Source organism: Pseudozyma hubeiensis (genome assembly GCF_000403515.1).
Source record: "Pseudozyma hubeiensis SY62 DNA, scaffold: PHS7, whole genome shotgun sequence".
Classification (NCBI taxonomy): domain Eukaryota; kingdom Fungi; phylum Basidiomycota; class Ustilaginomycetes; order Ustilaginales; family Ustilaginaceae; genus Pseudozyma; species Pseudozyma hubeiensis.
Window position 1 is genome coordinate 120,112 of NW_012133789.1, and position 18,167 is coordinate 138,278.

General features: G+C 56.4%; 9 protein-coding genes across 9 annotated transcripts; 4 read left to right on the plus strand and 5 right to left on the minus strand.

Annotated features, from left to right (window-relative positions):
- Window positions 1–126: 126 nt before the first annotated feature.
- Window positions 127–2,220, plus strand: PHSY_000466 (hypothetical protein; the record flags this gene model as incomplete). The annotated part of the gene is made up of 1 exon (XM_012331104.1): window positions 127–2,220. The coding sequence occupies one exon, from the start codon at window positions 127–129 to the stop codon at window positions 2,218–2,220; it is 2,094 nt and encodes a 697-aa protein (XP_012186494.1).
- A 508-nt stretch (window positions 2,221–2,728) lies between these two features.
- Window positions 2,729–3,358, minus strand: PHSY_000467 (hypothetical protein; the record flags this gene model as incomplete). Its single annotated transcript, XM_012331105.1, has 2 exons — window positions 2,729–2,827; window positions 3,230–3,358. The coding sequence occupies 2 exons, from the start codon at window positions 3,356–3,358 to the stop codon at window positions 2,729–2,731; spliced, it is 228 nt and encodes a 75-aa protein (XP_012186495.1).
- Window positions 3,359–3,539: 181 nt separating this feature from the next.
- PHSY_000468 (hypothetical protein) lies at window positions 3,540–8,090 on the minus strand (the record flags this gene model as incomplete). The annotated part of the gene is made up of 1 exon (XM_012331106.1): window positions 3,540–8,090. The coding sequence occupies one exon, from the start codon at window positions 8,088–8,090 to the stop codon at window positions 3,540–3,542; it is 4,551 nt and encodes a 1,516-aa protein (XP_012186496.1).
- Window positions 8,091–8,565: 475 nt separating this feature from the next.
- On the plus strand, window positions 8,566–9,042 carry PHSY_000469 (cytoplasmic protein; the record flags this gene model as incomplete). Its single annotated transcript, XM_012331107.1, has 1 exon — window positions 8,566–9,042. One exon carries the CDS (start codon window positions 8,566–8,568, stop codon window positions 9,040–9,042), a length of 477 nt encoding a protein of 158 aa, XP_012186497.1.
- A 267-nt stretch (window positions 9,043–9,309) lies between these two features.
- Window positions 9,310–9,711, plus strand: PHSY_000470 (casein kinase II; the record flags this gene model as incomplete). The annotated part of the gene is made up of 1 exon (XM_012331108.1): window positions 9,310–9,711. The coding sequence occupies one exon, from the start codon at window positions 9,310–9,312 to the stop codon at window positions 9,709–9,711; it is 402 nt and encodes a 133-aa protein (XP_012186498.1).
- A 9-nt stretch (window positions 9,712–9,720) lies between these two features.
- PHSY_000471 (potential spliceosomal U2AF small subunit) lies at window positions 9,721–10,560 on the minus strand (the record flags this gene model as incomplete). The annotated part of the gene is made up of 1 exon (XM_012331109.1): window positions 9,721–10,560. The coding sequence occupies one exon, from the start codon at window positions 10,558–10,560 to the stop codon at window positions 9,721–9,723; it is 840 nt and encodes a 279-aa protein (XP_012186499.1).
- A 400-nt stretch (window positions 10,561–10,960) lies between these two features.
- Window positions 10,961–12,994, plus strand: PHSY_000472 (hypothetical protein; the record flags this gene model as incomplete). The annotated part of the gene is made up of 1 exon (XM_012331110.1): window positions 10,961–12,994. One exon carries the CDS (start codon window positions 10,961–10,963, stop codon window positions 12,992–12,994), a length of 2,034 nt encoding a protein of 677 aa, XP_012186500.1.
- A 76-nt stretch (window positions 12,995–13,070) lies between these two features.
- PHSY_000473 (beta-lactamase) lies at window positions 13,071–14,555 on the minus strand (the record flags this gene model as incomplete). Its single annotated transcript, XM_012331111.1, has 2 exons — window positions 13,071–13,198; window positions 13,418–14,555. The coding sequence occupies 2 exons, from the start codon at window positions 14,553–14,555 to the stop codon at window positions 13,071–13,073; spliced, it is 1,266 nt and encodes a 421-aa protein (XP_012186501.1).
- Window positions 14,556–15,490: 935 nt separating this feature from the next.
- Window positions 15,491–18,015, minus strand: PHSY_000474 (hypothetical protein; the record flags this gene model as incomplete). The annotated part of the gene is made up of 2 exons (XM_012331112.1): window positions 15,491–17,210; window positions 17,747–18,015. 2 exons carry the CDS (start codon window positions 18,013–18,015, stop codon window positions 15,491–15,493), a joined length of 1,989 nt encoding a protein of 662 aa, XP_012186502.1.
- Window positions 18,016–18,167: the final 152 nt, after the last annotated feature.

Genomic DNA, 18,167 nt, shown 5'->3' on the forward strand with positions numbered 1-18,167 from the left:
CCACCGCAAACACAACTCGACTGGAATGAGTAGCCATTCTCAATAACTCGCCTTTAGTCCCTCCTGTCATCCTCAACTATCTCTTCTAATCCGACAGGACAGTGCCGAACAACACACTTCGACACCATGGCACGCTCGTTGAACGACCCATCGACGCCTGCGTCGGCTCCACAGTCTGTACAGCTCACCACACATCATACGCCTGCAGCATCAACATCAGCGTCATCGTCACCTTCAACGTTGTTGCCAGCAGCATCTCCAATACACTCATCACATTCACTCTCCATGCCTCCAGATCTAGAAACTCAGCCTCATAGTGCTCATCGAGTACATGGCACTGACCAAGACATGAAGCTCGACCAGACCGGTTCCAACGACACTCCACACAGCCTGCATCGTCCTTCTCACGACATTCCCCACTCCCATCACCATCACGACGACGATCATCATGACGACGCGACCACCGTGGCACCTACACCGGAAAGTGCCACAGAGCACAAGGTCACTTTGCAAGACCAGACCAACTTCCTACCCAAGAAGCAAGTCATCCTCGTCTTTGCTGGTCTGTCCGCTGGCCTGTTTGTTGCCCTCCTGGACCAGTCCATCATCAGCACTGCTCTCGGCACCATCACCGCTTCGTTCCACGCCGGCAACGAGTCGTCCTGGCTTTCCACCTCGTACCTCTTGACCTCCACTGCCGCCAGCCCGCTATACGGCAGATTCAGCGACATCTTTGGGCGCAAGACGTGCATGATCGTTGCCCTCACCGGATTCTTGATCGGCAGTGCGCTCTGTGCTGCCGCTCAATCCATCACACAGCTCATCGTGTTTCGTGCCATCGCCGGTTGTTTCGGCGGTGGCATCGTTTCGCTTGTCATGGTCATCGTCGGCGACGTCGTCTCGCTACGTGAACGTGGAACCTATCAGGGAGTCTTGGGAGTCGTCGTTGCTGTCTCCAACGCGGGCGGTCCATTGATAGGTGGTGCGCTCGCCTCCGTCGGCTGGCGATGGTGCTTTATCCTGGCGGTTCCCATCGTCATCGTCGCACTCGTCATGGTTGTCATCCTCTTGCCGCTCAAGAGGGTCGAAGGCAGTGTCAAGAGCAAGCTCGCCAAGATCGATTACCTCGGAACTGCTCTTGTTCTTTCGGGAAGCGTGCTTTTGCTGCTCGGCCTCAACTGGGGTGGTCAGCAGTACTCGTGGACCAGCCCACACGTGCTCGTCACCATGATCCTCGGAGTCGTCATTTTCATCGCATTTGCCATCGTCGAGGCTCGTGTCGCAGCATTGCCGCTGGTGCCCATGCGACTATTCAAAGTGGGCACTGTTTGCAGTGTCCTCGTCCAGACGGTCTGCTCCGGAGGCATCTTCTACCTTTTGCTCTTCTTTGTGCCGCAGTTCACCCAGGTGGTCAAAGGATATTCGGGTGTCAAGGCCGGTGTTACGCTGATCCCGCTCATGGCGCTCCAGGCGACCACTTCGACCGTCGCAGGTGTCCTCACATCGAGGACGGGCAAGTACAAGGTCCTCATTGTCGTCGGATTCGGCATCTTTTCCATCGGCGTCGGGCTTCTCAGCTTGCTCAACGAGCGCTCTAGTATCGGTGAGGTGATCGGCTTCCTCCTACTAGCGGGCTTTGGTGCCGGTGGCACACTGCAAACCACGCTCGTGGCAGCGCAGAACGCTGTGGGTCGCGAGGATATGGCGGTGGTCACTTCGACACGCAACTTTATGCGTCTGTTTGGAGGCACGCTCGGTCTCGCCATCAGTTACGCCATCCTCAACAATACGGTTCGAAGCCAGGTCAAGACTCTACCTTCGGACGTGATCGCTCAGGTGGTGCGCAATCCCAAGATGATCACTTCGGGCGAATTCGATGCGGCCACTTCCGAGTTGCTGCTGCGAGCTTACGTCCAAGCGTTCCGCAACGTGTTCAGGTTCGGACTGGGTATGGTGCTGCTTGCGTTCGTGGTGACCTTGCTGTTCACCAAAGAATTCAGTTTGGACAGGAAGGACGACGAGAAGCGCAGGGAAGAGGGCAAACAGTGGTACGCAGAGAAGAAGGAGAGGAGACACGCAAAGAGGCACCCGGACGATCACAGCGTACAGCCCAGTCGGAGGAATAGCCATCATGAAGGCGAGCACGTTGGCGCAGAGCAGCGGCAGGTTGAGGGAGATCTGGAGAAGGGACTGCCTCTTCCTGCCACTGCCTCGAGATGAGAGCATCTCAGAAGTCATATTTTGTATCATAGATGCCTACGCATTTGCAAGTCGAAGTCAAAGACATTTTCAAGCATCGTTCTGAGGGCCGTTCGTCTGAAGCTTCAGCCAGAGCAAGCGTGGTGTTGTAGCACACGAGCGGTGTTTGACAGGCGGTGCCTCAGACCAAAATTAAGATGAGGGTGGGCGCAAAGGTCAGAAAAAGTATGCAGAGGTGCAGTTTGGCGGTTCACGGGCGTGAGCTGTAGCCGGCGGCGTGGTGGGCTGGTATGCGGAGCGAGAAGCGAGTATGAAATTTTAATTTTGGTTATCTTTAGAGGGATGGCGAACGCTCACATGGGTTGCGCACGGGGTACATACAGAAACTACCATCATATTCGTCCTTCCGTTTCATTCACCACGTATACGTTGAGGAGATCGACGAACTCAGACCTTGTGGAGGTTTGAACGGCAGACACTTTGAAACACAGTGTACGAAGGCACGCTTTTCTCTCACACTTCGAGTCGATCACAAAACGCAATCGTACTGTACACCACGGGCCATCAAACCTCGGTTGATTCCAAAAACCACACGACGGAACACTTGACACACATCAAAACGAAATACCTTCGGAGAGAACGGTAAAAAACAGGATGATCACAGATCTGATCTTGCTCATCGTGCTATTCGCACTGCTATTCGGGATCATCAAAGCAGTATCCCTCGCCTCCCCACCATCGCAAACGGCCAAACCTTCTTCTGGTTCGAGCTCGATCGGTGCAAGCGGTACGACGTTCGACTGGCAGAGTGGAGAAGTGAAACTCAAAACAAACCTCCGCCCCGTGACCCAACAGGAGCTGCTGGAACGTGCAGAACAAACAGGTGGTGAGGGCGGGAGGTTCATGACCGATCACAAGAAGAGCTTTCACTTTGGTGGGAAGGACGAGTGAACCTTTCAGCACAAGAGGGTGATGGAGGTGGGGTGTGAGATACGGCAAACCCCCGGGGAGGTGCGGGAAGGTGTCATACCCCGCTACAGCCAAGAGAGAGATGGTGCGGAATCATCAGGTTCCTCTCCGGTGAAAGTAGAACGATGTATCGGCTGCTGAACTGCTCCAAAGACCGCGACTCGGTCGGGACGAGCTCAGCTGGGATCATGCGTCAACCGCACACAAGTCTTCCTACTCACACCAGCTCATATCGTCGACACAACGAAACTGTAACATGTTCACCACGCTTCTCGAGAATTGCATCCTCGTTGTACATTTGACCTTTCCCACTACCGAGCTCGAAAAAGCCCTTTCAATCGGGGTTCCGCTCCACCCCACTCCGCTACCGCTCACCTCGCGCTACCCGAGCGACTCGAGGAGACGCTGCTCGACCTCCTCCCGCTTCTCGCCCTCAGCGTCGCCGGGTCGACGCTCGGACTTCGACTCGGCGGCAGAGACGCCACGTCGTCGAGGGACATGTTCCGTGCAGCATGGAGGTTGGCACGTGCTTTGCTTCCGCGACCTGTGGCGGATGTGGTGCGACCTCGCGGTGCTGGTTTGGCTCTGCCTCTGCCTCGACCGCGGGTCGTGCGCGGGGTTTTGGTGGGAGCCACGGCAAGCGGCTCGTCGCTCGAGGAGGATGCCGATGAAGAGAGGTCGTCTTCGGGGTTTGCGGGGCGGTTGGGCTTCTTTTTGCGTTTCGAGGCGGATGTGGGTTTGGTGGGGGCTGTACCTTCCAATGCTTCGATGGCGGCGTCGAGTTCAGCCCGTCTAGCTTCTCGAGCGTCTGATCCGCCATTGGAGGTCGTCGCTTCATCATCCCGACGCACGATAGGCCTTCTTTTCGCCATCTCCTTACCCAACATCTCCTCCGACACCATCGGCGTCTGCATCCTAGCACCCACCACCTGCACCTCGTCATCGCTCTCACTGTCGCTACTGCTGCTGTTGCTGCTCCTCCTCCTCCTCTGAGCACCAGCCGCCTTCTTCCTCCCATTCGCAGCTCGGAACCCATTGATCACCTCCTGCAAGCGATTGCTTCCGTACTGAATCTTCTTCCTCCCCGCATACACCCCCGTCCCCGCACTCGTATCGAAGAAGCCGTTGCGATCCAACGTACTCTGATTGCCCCTCGCCCTCAACCTCGCATTCTGGCGTTCGATGATCGGCAGCAGATACTGATCTGTCTTGCTCACCGGCCAGTGTAGGTACTCGCCCAAGAACGTGCGCAAGCTGTCCAGATCCGGCAGACCCCACGCGAACGCCTCCTCGCTCTCGTCCACCGTCGGCTCGTAGTACGCCTTGAGCACCTGCGGGTCCGGCCAACTCGTTTCCAGGTGAACCTTGTTGCTTAGGTTCTTCTTGATCCTCCGCATGGTCTTGCCGCGCGTATCCTCGATCGTGTCCTGTCCCATTTGAACCTTGCTCCACCAGTCTCGAAACTTCAACAAGCCATCTTCGCCCGGGAACAACGCCAACAGCTCCATTGCCACTACAGGGCCCACTCCTACCAACCCCTCCGTATAGTCGCTCCCCAAGTAGTACGCCAACCGCACCAACTTTTCGCGATCCAGCCCCAACTCCCTCTGCATATCCGACAGCAAAAAACACTCGACGACCTTGTTGTTGTTGAACATGTTCTTGTAGATCCTCGTCCCGCCGAAGAGGAAAACATCGCTGTCATCCGTAATGATCCCATCGACCAGCCGTCTCGAGACCAACTCGGCACACTGGGCTTCCGCCTCCATCGGTGCGGTAATGTACGGCAGCCCAAACAGCCTCAACATCATCTGGATCTCCTGCGCCATCTGCCGCGTGATATCCTCCTCCGACCGCCGACTGTTGGCGAACTCGGCGCGAAGAGCGTTGACCTCGCTCTCGACCTCCCGCTGCACATCCAACAGGCTGCGACCTTTGGTGGCGGAGAGGAAGGCGACGAACTCGTTCTGGTCGGCGTTGAGACGAGCGATCTCGTGCTCGTCCTGTGCGTCGAGCAGGTCGAGCTCTTCCGCAGTGGGGAGGGGGAAGCCGTCGGCGCCGATGACAACGGGTTCGGGAGAAGGCGATGGTGTAGGAGACCATTCCAGGGGTGTGCGTCGTCGGTTCGGTGGGCTTGAGATGGCCTCTGCTGCGGGCGCAGGATCGATGGGCGGGGCTGATTCGGTAATGTGCTCTGCGGCGGCAGCGGGAATGTTGTCCATGGCGACGGCGTCAGGGTCAGCCCCGTTTTCTGTGATGCCAGGACCTTGCGCTCCATCCAAAACGTCTTCAGGAGCAGATAGGGAGACCGGTACGCCAGTTTCCTCAGGCTCTTGTGGATGTGCAACCTGGCCATCCACCGTTTCGACAGCCTCGGACGCATCGTTGCCGAATGCGCCTTCCCCTGCTGGCGGCGACTGCACCAAGGGAGGTGTAGCATCCCTCAACGTGATGGCCGGCGCTGTCCGAGTCTCGGACTCACCCACACTCTGCTTCAACGAACTTGGCTCAATCACCTCAAAGTCATCTTCGTCCTTCGCTCCGTCTTCGTCGAGACCAATGGCGATCTGGCGGTTGACCTCCTCTGGCGTTGGCGGCAGATCGTCCTGAGCGGGCGATGCAGCCACAGCACCACTAACAGGGGTAGCAGACTTGGGCTGTACCGCGGCGGTCTCGAGTCGTTGCTGCGACGCTGAACGAAGAGGAGGACCCATGCGGCCTGGGTTTGCCGCGGGAGCGCGGGGAGGTGTTTCTGTCGCTGCATCCTTGACGGTCGTTATCGACTCTTCCGCCTTGTTTGTCGAGACCTCGGGCGAAGGAACGGGCTCCGGCTGCTCATGCTCGTGTAGGTTGGTTGTCGATGTCGATCGACGAGCGGCTCGAAGACTACCGGCCAGGCTTTTGCGCGGTGGCGGTGGTGCTAGTGCAGCGTCACCGTTGGATCTCTTGCCGCGGCCAACAAGTGCTGCCAGCTCCTGCATGCGATCGGACTTGTCGGCTGGACTGTGGGCCTGACTGGTTGCGTCCGATGGCAGCACTGGTTCCACCAGTGGTTGGACCTCGCGTAAAGTAGACGGCGCCTCTGGCTGCACGTCCTCGAAGTCGTCCTCGTCCATTTCGAGGTCGTTTCCGTTCTCAGGCTCGGCGGCGGGACCGGCTACGTGTGATGTTGGGCTCCTCCCGTTGTCAATCGGTGACATAGTCGATTGCTGCCTCTGTGACATAGCATCGTGGAGCGAGATGGGCTCGCCGGTCCGATGAGCAAGCTTGAGACCGCGTGAAGGCGCAACCTGCTCCTCTGATCGACTGCCGGAAGCCTGCGACTCGGCAATAGCACGAGCCAGGTCCTCGGCTTCGTCCTCGTCGAGCTCGTCATCCTGCAATACCATCCGAGAATCTTGGTCTTGATCATCCGAGTCTGTATCGACGTCGATCCAGTCGGTCTGTTCAGGAGTCTGACTTGACTCAGTACCGTTGCGCTGACCACGGATAAAGAGCGGTCGCTCTCCGCGTTTACGTCGAGGTTGGCGAGCGCGTTGGAAGTCGTCGTCATCCGCATCTTGAATACCTGCCTCTCTGCGCTTCTGCTTTGCGTGATGCTTGGCTCTGGCTTGGAGAATCTCGAGCGCTTTCTCCTTGCGTTTGTAAGGATCTGCTTCTGACTGCAACCGATCGAGGTCGGGATCGGCGGTGCGGCTCGCCGAACGGGAAGGTGTCTGCTGGACTGGGATTTCGACGTCGTCCATCTCGATCTCGGAGTCCGAGTCGGAGTGCTGCGCCTCGTCGTCTGTGATGTTGATTTCCTCGGGCTCGTAGTCAACGTCGATGGCCTTGTCCTGAGTGGCACCTGCATCGCGAACGCCAAGCACAAAACCACCCTCGGCACCTGGATTGCGCACAAGCACGTACTCCTTGTTTCGCTCACCGGCGACACGGATGGGGACCTTGATGTTGGCATTGCCGATCTCATCGGTGACGGTGAGCACCTTTTGGGTGAGGTCGTTGCGCGTCTTGAGGCCGGCAATCTGAGCGCGCGAAAAGTCGATGGGAGTGGGAGCTGTGGCGAGCATGGACTGAAGACGCTTGTACGAGGTCATGCGCGATTGAGCACGCAGGTCACCTACCAGCTCGTACTGAAGCTCGGCGGGTAAGCTGCGGAAAAGGTCCGAGGTGGTGTCAAGATCTTCTGGAGCGATGGTGTTCATGACAGCGCGGAGCTCGTCTTCGGTGGCAAAGCGGTAGTCCTTGCGTCTTGCCTTCTTACCGTTGGCTGCTGTGAGTTTGTCGAGATCATCCTGCATTGCAGGCAGCGCATAGGGATCCTTGTGCCAGTCGACCTTACGGGCACCAGACTTTGTGGGCGAGCTGCTATTCTCTCGACTGGGACCAGCCGAGTTGGCGGGTTGTGCGGACTGCGAATCGCGGGAGGCGCGGGCTGCAGGAGTGCCGGACTGAAGGTCGTCAAAGTAGACGGTATTCTCGCCCAGACCAGCAGGACCTGTGGCGGTCGAGCCTTGCGCGACATCAGAGGAAGATGGTGTACCTTGAGCGTGTGCGACATGCTTGATGGCGGCTTGCCTCATCTGTGCTGCAAGAAGCTTTTCGGCGGTACGTGCGTGCGACTCTTTTGCGCCCTGTTTACGAGCCTTTCGACCGGAAAGCGTCTTGCGCTTCATGACGGGAGCACCGCCATCGAACACGAACACGGGACGAACACCGTGGAACAAGAGCTTGAGGATTCGCCATAGGAAACCGAGAATGTGGGCGTTGGACAGAGTGCGACCCTCCTTGTCACGCATGGCCATCTGGAAGTGGTAGAGCCATAGTGACGAATCGATGGCAAGACGCTTGCCTTCGAGCGTCTCGATGTTGATAGGACGAGCTACAGGCTGGAGTAGCTGCCACAAGCCTTGGACACCCATGTTGGCTGCGTCACGCGTGTATGCGAGGCAGCAGAAGCCGTCGAAGAGAGGGACCAACGTGTTGACGGCTATGACATTGGAGCGTGTATATGTGGTGTGGGCGTGCCAAGACGAACGATGTCAGCAGCGTCAAGGATTATATCGAATCGCGCTCTGGCTCGAAGAGAAGGCAGACGAAGGTGAGGAGGACAAGGTCAAGAAGCGACCAAGAGAACTCAGCTTCGAGCTTCTTTGGGCGCCGACTGAGCCAAAGTCGTGTGCATTGTGCGTTTGTGCGTCAGCGTGCGTGCATTTTTCAGGGTCCAATTCAAGAATCTTTTCTGGATTATTGCAACGCGGCTCCGACATGTTCATTTGCTCGCAACCAACACCATCCGCACCTTTGCTCAACCACCAAGACACCTTAGCGGGTACCATCGGCAAGATTGCGCATCAGCGTCGCATACCACCAACACGCTTGCGTTATTGATCAAACATGCTGGTGCCACCCCCCAACTACGGCATGGTCGAGGAGAACTTTTACCGCTCAGGCCAACCCGACCAACTCAACTTTCCCTTTCTCGAAAAGCTTGGTCTCAAGAGCGTCATCTGGCTTGCTCCAGAGCAGCCTGAACCTGGCTTCCTCGACTTTTGCGTCGACCAAAACATCGAATTGTATCACCTCGGAGTGCTCTATTCCACCAATGCATGGGACCCCATCACCGAGGAGGTCGTGTTGCAAGCCTTACACCTCCTCGTCCAGCCAGCCACATATCCCGTACTCGTCATGTGCAATCTAGGGCGTCATCGAACAGGCACAGTAGTCGGCTGCTTCCGCAAGCTGCAGCGCTGGAATCTCAGTGCCATTCTCGAAGAGTATCGAAGATTTGTCGGCGGGCAAAAGTACCGCATCCTCAACGAGCAGTTTATCGAGTTGTTCGACGAAGAGCTCGTCTTTGGCGCGAGCTATTGATACGGAACCCACAACCTGCACGCGTACCACTCCATCATTCGTCAGCACGCCTGCCCACGCCAACGTCAACAACCTCAGTAACGCGTGGCTGTGACTCGTGGGCATGGCGACCGCGGTGTCTCAAGAATGCTCTGCTAACTCGGTCAGATTTAGCAGGCCCTTTGATCATGTCGTCGAGCAGGACAGTCTCATCGTTAAATCAAATCCGATCGAGGTCTCGGTACAGTCGACAATAGCCATATCGTTGGCCTCTTTATCGAATGTCCGATGCTTGACAGCGTCTCACGCAGCTGTGAAAGCAACTCGGTCGAGATGCAGCAGAGCCCCTCAATCTCCGCAAATTATTGCCTGTCAGAGCGCAACAAATCGGATGATCCGGCAGAGACATCCGCAGTGGAACCACTCGAACCCGATCCACTTTTACGATTCCTTGCGAAGCCGGACCAACGTGCTCTTCAAAACTACGCTGCACGCCTCGAGGGTGTCGTGTGCAAGGGCAAGATCGAGCTGGTGCCCGACAGAAATGGAGACGAACGCCCTGGTGGTGATCAGAGCGGGCGGGCGAGCATCTCTATTTGGATCCATTCGTGCTGCGCTTCAGCTATACAACTCGGTATTTGCCGCCAATTTTCTCGGAGTGAAGATGGAAAACGTCGTTACTTTTCATAAAGACGTGCGCTATCTCTCCTCATGCTCCGAATCTGCTGCCGGCACTGCGGGTTCCGCGCTTTCGCCTGGATGCCGATCCGCCTCGGCTGCTCTTGGCTGACTCCTCCAGTCACCGCCGGATTTGCCACTTCTCCAGTCTCGTTTCGCCTCTCCCGTCGCGTCGGAATCACTTCGCCCGTCACTTGTTTCCGACAACGGCTCTCCCTGCTCAAGCGCCAGCCTCTCCTTCCAACCTAGTCTCTTGTTTACACCCTTTGCAGTGTCTCTGCCTTGCTGTTTGCGCCTTCTGAGCTCGACTGCCAGTTGATGGTTCAACTCCTTCCTGATGGGTCTGCTTGCGTATCTGAGATGCATAAAGTTGCAGAAGCCGCCTCTGTTGCACTCGTTGGTCTCGTTCTGTCGACAGCACGCCTCTTGGAAATCCGTCACTGGACTCAACTCGGCGAACAGGGGCTTGCCATCGTACCACCGGTCATTCAACGCATCCACTGCGCGTTGTGCGTCAGCCTCGTATTTGTATCGTGCATACACGTTGCCGATCAGGTGATCTCCCACGTTGTCGCACACGTGCATCTCGACGAGTTGGCCGTATTTTGCCAGTTCGGTGAACATGTCTTGGTAGAAGGCGTCGAACTGCGCTTGCAGCTCGGTATCTGTGATGGTGCAGTCCTGCTCATGATGTCGTGGGTTGCGATATACGTTGGAAAGAAGCAGCGTGCATGAGTATGGTGGGCGGATGTGTTTGCGCGAGCACCGATCGCCGTGTCGACAGGCGCCGATCTTGTAGTAGAAGGAGCAGTTGACCTTGTCCTGCTCGGTGCCGTAGATGGATGCCAAGTAAGATGCCATCTTGGTTAGAGGAAGCTTTTGGCGAGGTTATCGCGCTGTAAGCGATGATCCGCTTCAGATGCAGGCGAGTGCGGGAGCGATGATGGTTGTAGCTGAGCAAGATTACGACTCCAAGCCAAAGATGAGCCGAAGAAAGCGTTCACGTCGGGAAGTTCACGACATGAGAAAAGGGTCCAAACCGAAACCCGAGCGCAACAGCGAGGCGAGGCGAGGTTAGGCAAGGCTCAGTCGAACGATTTACGGCCGGTAAGAATTTTTTTTGGTTGCAACTCCACACACTCTCTACTCTCCTGAAATTTTGCGTGCCGGACCAAAAAAAAGAAAGGGTCTTGTCAAGCTTATGTGCATTCGCTTTGCTTCCATCATCTCTCTGGACACCATCTTCTCATACCGGTGCGACATGTCGGAGCCATCATCGTCCAAGGTCACGGCGGACTCGCTGCTGCCACCTTCGAAGCCGACATCGATACCCGCAGGCACGAGCAATGCCTCGGCCAACACTGCTGCATCCCTCGCCACAAAGCACGGCATCGAGCTGCCTTCACAAGAAGATGCAGAAAGGCTCGGCTTCAATGTCTTCTCGCACATCCTCGACGCCCGACTCTTGCGCGCTTTGGCAGATTTGGGCTATGGTATCCCAACGCCGATTCAGCAGAAAGCCATCCCGCTAGCACTCGCCGGCAAGGACATCCTCGCGAGAGCACGTACGGGTTCGGGCAAGACGCTCGCCTACGGTCTGCCACTGCTCCAGAAAGTGCTTGATGCCAAGAACGCCGTTGCGAAATCAGATCCGAATCACCAACTTACACGAGCACTCGTCCTCGTTCCTACACGTGAGCTCGCCGAGCAAGTGTTCCGACACCTTTCCGTAGTCATCGAATACGTTCGGGACGACATTCGACTCGTCAACGTTGCAAGAGACGCTTCTGAGAAAGTGCAGCGCCTGCTGCTAAGCGAGAAGCCAGACGTTGTCATCGCAACCCCATCCAAAGCTCTCAACTACCTGCAGAATGGGTCGCTCGATCTCAAAACTGGCATGGAGTCGCTCGCTATCGACGAAGCCGATCTCATCCTCTCCTACGGACACGACGCAGACGTCAAGTCGTTGCTGGGAGCCAACTTGCTACCCAGCCATTTCCAATGCTTCCTCATGTCTGCCACCATGACTTCGGACGTCTCCAAACTCAAAGGCCTGCTGCTCAGGAATCCGGTCGTCCTCAAGCTCAACCACGACGACGAAGCGGCTTCGGGCTCCAACCTGGTGCAATTCTACACAAAGACGACCGAAGAGGACAAATTCCTGCTCGTCTACGTCATCCTGAAGCTCAAGCTGATTCGAGGCAAAGCGATTCTGTTCGTCAACGAGCTCGAGAGGGGTTACAGATTGAAGTTGTTCTTGGAAAAGTTCGGATTGCGCGCTTGCGTGCTCAATGCGGAACTTCCGATCAACTCGAGATACAGCATAGTGGAGGAGTTCAACAAGGGCAAATTCGACTACATTGTTGCGACGGATGAAACGACAGGGGCGAGTGGCAAGCTGGACGAGGACGACCAGGACGAACAAGACGAAGAGCAAGAAGCAGACGAGCAAGCACAACCGTCGACGGAAGCGGGCGAGAAGCGCAAAGCCTCAGACCAAGCGGCAGCGAAAACTTCAAAAAAGTCAAAACCGTCCAAGCAGCGCAAAGGAAAGAACGGCGCTTCCGAGTACGGCGTCTCGCGCGGTGTCGATTTCGTCAACGTCTCTTGCGTCATCAACTTTGACCTTCCCACCAGCGTCGACTCGTACATCCATCGAGTAGGGCGTACAGCTCGTGGAGGCGCTTCCGGCACAGCACTATCGTTCGTCGTACCCTCGGACGAGGTGGGTCGATCCAAATACCTCTACTGTCCCACCACGACGCGCGACGAGTCCGTGTTCAAGCAGCTCAAGAAGCCGTCCACCGCCTCCCTGCTCGGCAGTCCACTGCAGGAATGGAAGTACGACTCATCGTCCGTCGCTGGATTCCACTACCGTGTCACCGACACGCTGAAAAGCATCACCAAGGTCCTCATCCGAGAAGCGCGCATCAAGGAGCTGAAGAACGAGATCCTCACTTCGTCCAAACTGCAATCCCACTTTGAGGATCATCCGGACGACCTGGCCTTTTTGCAGCATGACAAGGCTCTGCTGACCAGTCGTGCCCAGCAGACGCATCTCAAGCACGTACCGCAGTACCTGGTGCCTAAGATCATCAATCCGGGGGCAAAGTTGACCAAGAACACGGGAAGCGAGTACAAGGGATATGTGCCGAAGAACAAGATCAAGGATGGCGGTGCGGATGGTAAGAAGAAAGGTGGGAAGGGGAGGAGTTCGACTGGCAAGGATAACAAACGTCAACCTGGAAAGGCGAGGAAGAAGGTCGATCCTCTGCGCAAGTTTTCCAAAAAGTAGATAGCACGCATTTCATTACATTCTACACCATCGATTAAAGAAAGCATTTCAACAACAGTCTGGTGCGGAGGAGCCTTCACTTGGCATAGGCAGCGTGGACCAGGCTCTCGACTTCGGCGAGCATGTCCTCGGAAGCTTTGTCCGGGAAGGGACTCATCTGGGTGTGAACCATTCCGCAGGTTCCGTCTTTGAAGTCGATCCACCCTGTGGATGTGAGTAGGGGAGGAGATGGGAGAGCGTGTGTCGAGTCAGTGATTTGCTGGAGGGTGAGTGAAGGGGATTTTTGGAGTGGAAGACTTACAGTAGCTGTTTTGGACGCCACACCAGCTGAGTGACTGTCAAGGAGAAAGGCGGGAGAAAGGTGAGGGATCATGGTTAGCTTTCGGGAGATTTGAGCGACAGGAGGGTAGTGAACAAACTTACATCGTCGCTCAGTCCTCGAGTCGGGTGTTTCTCTGTCGACGTTCCAACAAGAAAATAAAGAGATAGTCAGCACCGTGAGCAGCGTTCTAGAGGCGATGTACGGGATTCGGTTGGAATACTCACCTTTCAAACGCAGCCCACCGTAGGCCCAGTTCTTCTTCAGTCCAGGCGACAGACATCCAGCAAACCGATCGCTGATCACCTCCGGAATCACCCTATCGAACTTCCTCTCCAAGTCGTCCACCAATTTACCCTCCAGCTGGTCCTTCTTCAACAGCTGCACCGTTTCCGGTTTGAGGATCGTTCCACCCGCGGGATGGGTTCCGCCGTTCAAGAGTGCCACGAGGATCTTGGTGTACTCTGCACCGTTGCCGAAGAGTCCTGCTCCTGGATAGATCGATTCCATCTTGTCCTCTTCGGGTAGCAGGAGGGGGATGAAGGGGAGGATTTCGCCGTCGGGACCACGCATGTGACTGGCAGCGAGTCGATCGAAGAGACCGGCGGAACGAGGCTTGAAGGTGATGTCCTTGATTCCGAGGGGTTCGAAGATGTTTTGACGGTAGTAGGTTTCGAGGTCGAGTCCGGTGACGACTTCGATGGCTAGACCTGCCCAGTCGATGTTGAAGCCGTAGTTCCACTCTTCACCTGGCTGGGAGGCGTACGGGGTAAAAAGGCTGGCTCGGGTGGAATCGAGGTTGGCGGTGGGCGGAAGACCTTTTGCGCCAAACCAGTTGGCGAGATCCTGGTTGAACAGCGCACACGCTTGGCCGGAAAGGATCAGCATCGTATCCCGCACCGTTGGGATCTTGCGAGGTGCAGACCCGTCCGACAGCATCTTGAGCTCGCCTGCTTCGGGAAGGAATTTATCAATGGGATCATCGAGGTTCAGCTGCCCGCGTTCGACCAGCTGAAGCGCTGCGATGGAGATGAGAAGCTTGGAGCAAGAGGCGATCCAAAAGATCGTGTCCTTCTTCATGGGGTTGGGCTCGGCGATGGAGATGCGCCCGGAGGACGCCCAGGCAACCTCATTGCCTTTGGTGTCCGAGATGTAAGCGACGGCGCCGGGAACGTTCGAAGCGCCGTTGCCGGACGTGTACTTGTCCAGGATGGTTTGGACCGACGTTTGAAGCTCGGACATTCTGGCGACTTGGGATCGAGGGGAGGTGTAGGGAAGCGTGTCTGTCACAGGGGAAGAGTTGGGGAAGCGTACTTATGGCCACAGCGAGTCGGGGGCGCAGTATAAGTACTTCTGTTAGAAGGGCCGAAGCTGGTCAGTGCGGACCGAATTTGTGGGGAAGGGGCCATGCAACATGTGGGGAAGCCCCTTCCCGAGCTGGACGGACCAAGTCCCGCTCCTTCAGTCGAGCCCACACAATCTGTCTTGACCCTTTGGGAACAGTACACCTTCAGTTGCCAAGATGCTCCCTTGCATCGTCTCTCTCTTCTGGTCACAGGACCACACAAGTACGAGACGAGCTAGAAGAGATAAGACGATGCGGGGTAAACAGACCAACGAAGGGTTGCAGCGGACGTTGTCCGCGGGCAGTCGCGCAACTTGAGAAAGCAGCATAAAAAAGTTGGAAGGCAGAGAGACGCGAATCTCAAATTTAAAGTAGGGCTGGATGCAGCCGAGTCAGAAACGAGACGGGCATGTCGGCTACGTGGGGATCTAGAACAGATGCAAGCATACACGATGATGAAGGCACGGGGCCAGAGCGGCTGCATACGAGCGGATCTGTAGCTCGCAGCAGAGAGTACCATTACGAAGTGTTCATCACGCAACCACTGTGATCCGAGCAGAGATCGGGTCCACTCGTCGCTTCTTTCCGACGCAGACCTGCATTGAAATTGTTTCAAAACGTCCTTTCTGCTCGCTCGTTGAGGCGTGTTGTGGAGACGAGGCATTAAATGAAAATCGCACGTTCCTGAAGCAAAAGCCGACAAGAAGAAACATGATTGCGAATTGCGAGACGGTCGTGCGGAGTAGATGCATCGAGATGTATATGATACAGAATACCTGATAGACGAGAACAGTGAGTATCCATGAAAAGAAATGATCTGATTGATCGCAGGTCAGTTCAAGCCGCTCTCGAACTCGACGGCGCCGCAGTCGGAATTGTCGAGATGCTTCAACGTCTTGTCGAGCGAGCTGAACTTGACAAAGCAAGTCGGACACCTGGTGCTGGGCGTAGCGGCGTCCGATTTTGCTCGAGTGTGACGACGGTTCCTACGACTGGCCGAGTTTGAGCTTGAATTGGCGGGACGAGGGAGGGACAAGGGCGGAGCGACGAGGGGAGCGTCGTCGAAGAAGGTCATGGGCGTCTTGGGTGTTGACGGAGAAGGAGATGCCGAGAAGGACGAAGATGGAACGAGAGGAGGGAGGGAAGCATTCGTTAGTTTGGCCTTCATCGACGGTCGAGAGGTCTTCTCGGAGCGTGGATTGTAGAGATCGTCTTCGGCGTCTTGCTCGTCGTATCTGCTGGTTGAGGAGAAAGTGACGGGGAATCGAGATTCGGACGCGAAGGACGGCCATGCGTTGGTAGCACGTCGAGGTCGTCGTGGTGCGTGGGGACCGGAACGGCTCACAGGTGAACTCGGCATGGTAGCGAATCCATCGGATCGAGATGCGAGGTGACGGGAGCGATGTCGCGAGCTGGTGGCAAGATCGTCGAATGGGTCCGAGTCTCCGTGCAGCTCGTGGTACGACGGCGGCGCATCGTAGTGAGGGGTCTCTGGCGTCTCGAGCAACAGGTTGGACTCGCTAGCGTGTCGAGCTGATGCGCTGGTGCTGCCTTGCTCGGTCCGAAGTACGCCGTGGCCGACACCAGGAATAGCGGAGGCGGTAGCGCCAGAAGAAGCAGCGTCTGCAAGTGGGCCGTGCTTCTGCGACTTTTTCTCATCCGAGCCGTACATTGCTTTTAGCTGAGCCTTCTCGCTGTACATGTCAGTGGATCCAGCGGTCCGGAAGCTGCTGTCAGAAGCGATCGAAGCTGCATCATCCACTTCACTTGCGATATCGGGGAGCGGCTTCTTGTCAAGGTTCTGCCAGTCGAAAGCGGGAAGCTTGGGAGGAAGCGAGGGAGCTTGTCGACTGCGTCCACTGCTTCTGGAAGCCGTCGACGAGAACGAAGCGCGGGGAAGCGAGGATGGGACGGTCTCTGCACTCAGCACGGTAGCGCTGCGGGCTCTGGAGCGGGTGGCGGTAGGAGCATCGCCCTCCTCGTCAGAGGACGCGAGTGGCTGACCGTATTGAAAAGAGCCGTCTCGAGGCAATCGTGGCAATGCACGTTGCTTGCCTCTCGCTTTTGGAGAGCGCGGCGACTGATCCCCATCTTGATCTGCGTAGTCGGTGCCGAATGGCGATCTTGTCAGATCATCAGTGGTGGTCGTGGTCAATGCGGTGAAAGTCGAGAACTTGCGCAGAAAGGTGGGACGGCCTTCAGTAGCATTCTCCTTGTCCTTGTCCGCCGCATCGTAGAAAGCCTGAGATTCGCTGAAGTTGGTGGTAGAAGGAGAGGTGAGATCGTCGCGTGCCGCAGCTTTGCCGTGATCGAGGCGCTGGTCGAGCGTCCTGGTGCGCCTGCCTTTTGGTCGTGTGAAGGAGTCAAAGTCGTGACTGTCGCTGTAGTCGGAGTGGTGAGGCAAGAGATTGAAGTGGGAGCTGAGTTCGAGACGATCGCGAAAGCGGTTGCCGCATCTCCTGCATGTGAGTGTGTTCTCCTTGGAGGTGGTGCTTGAAGGCGAGTCAGGAATGATGCCTGTAATGTTGTCAAGCAGCGAGTTGGTTCTCGACCTGAAATTAGATAGGAACGGCGGCATGATGGTGGCGATTCGATGAATTCGTTAGTGACCTGATGACCGGTCGGGTGAACTGCGCAAGGAAGCTTGAGACAAGGCAAGCAATGTTGCAGAAGAGGCAGAGGAAAGAGCTACGATGCCGGGAAACGCGATCAATCACACTGCGAACAAGACGCCAAGTAGTGCTACGCCGGCGACCGGGACTCTATGTTATGGTGCAAGAAGCTGCGGTTGTAATAGGAAATGAGGAGGCTAGTGTGATATGGACAGCAACGTAGGGAGAGGCGGATCCCCACGATTTGATCCTTTTTTGCGACGATCGGAGAAGCCGCTGCGACAAGCTACGGGGCAGGGTTCAGCAGCAGACGCACACGGGGAGCGCGGGGAAGCCGAACCCATCTGCAACTTGACGGAACACAGCAGCAGCAGCATCTTGACGTTGTCACTCGTCTCGAACTGTGATCACACACTCTTTGCTCGGCTCTCACACGCGCCATGGGGTCTATCCGAGGGTCGTGGGCAGCACCCTACTGCGTGGCATCGAGGTTGCGAACGGCAAACGACCGTACGGCGGTTCCCAGCTGGTTTGCGAATGGATTCATGGCTTGGAAGCGGGGCCAAGAAGAATTGCTTTGTGGTTGCAGCCTCCAAGATTTCTCATAATGCGGGAAAATGTCAAATTTAGCATGATGGGCGCAATCTCCGTTGATAAGCAGAGGCCGAAGATGCTCTCGATCGGAGACGCAAATGCAGAGACCATCCTCATTTCTCATCCGCTCCAGCCGGGTGAGTTTCGACATTCTCACCGCCCGCCGCAAAAGGTTGGAGTCAACGACCAAGACCATCATCGCATGTCAGTATGAGGACGAGAGACCATGCCTCTCCCTAACCAACCGCATTTCAAACCTAGAGGTGAGACTCTCTTTTTGCTGTTGCATCAAACCTTTGACGA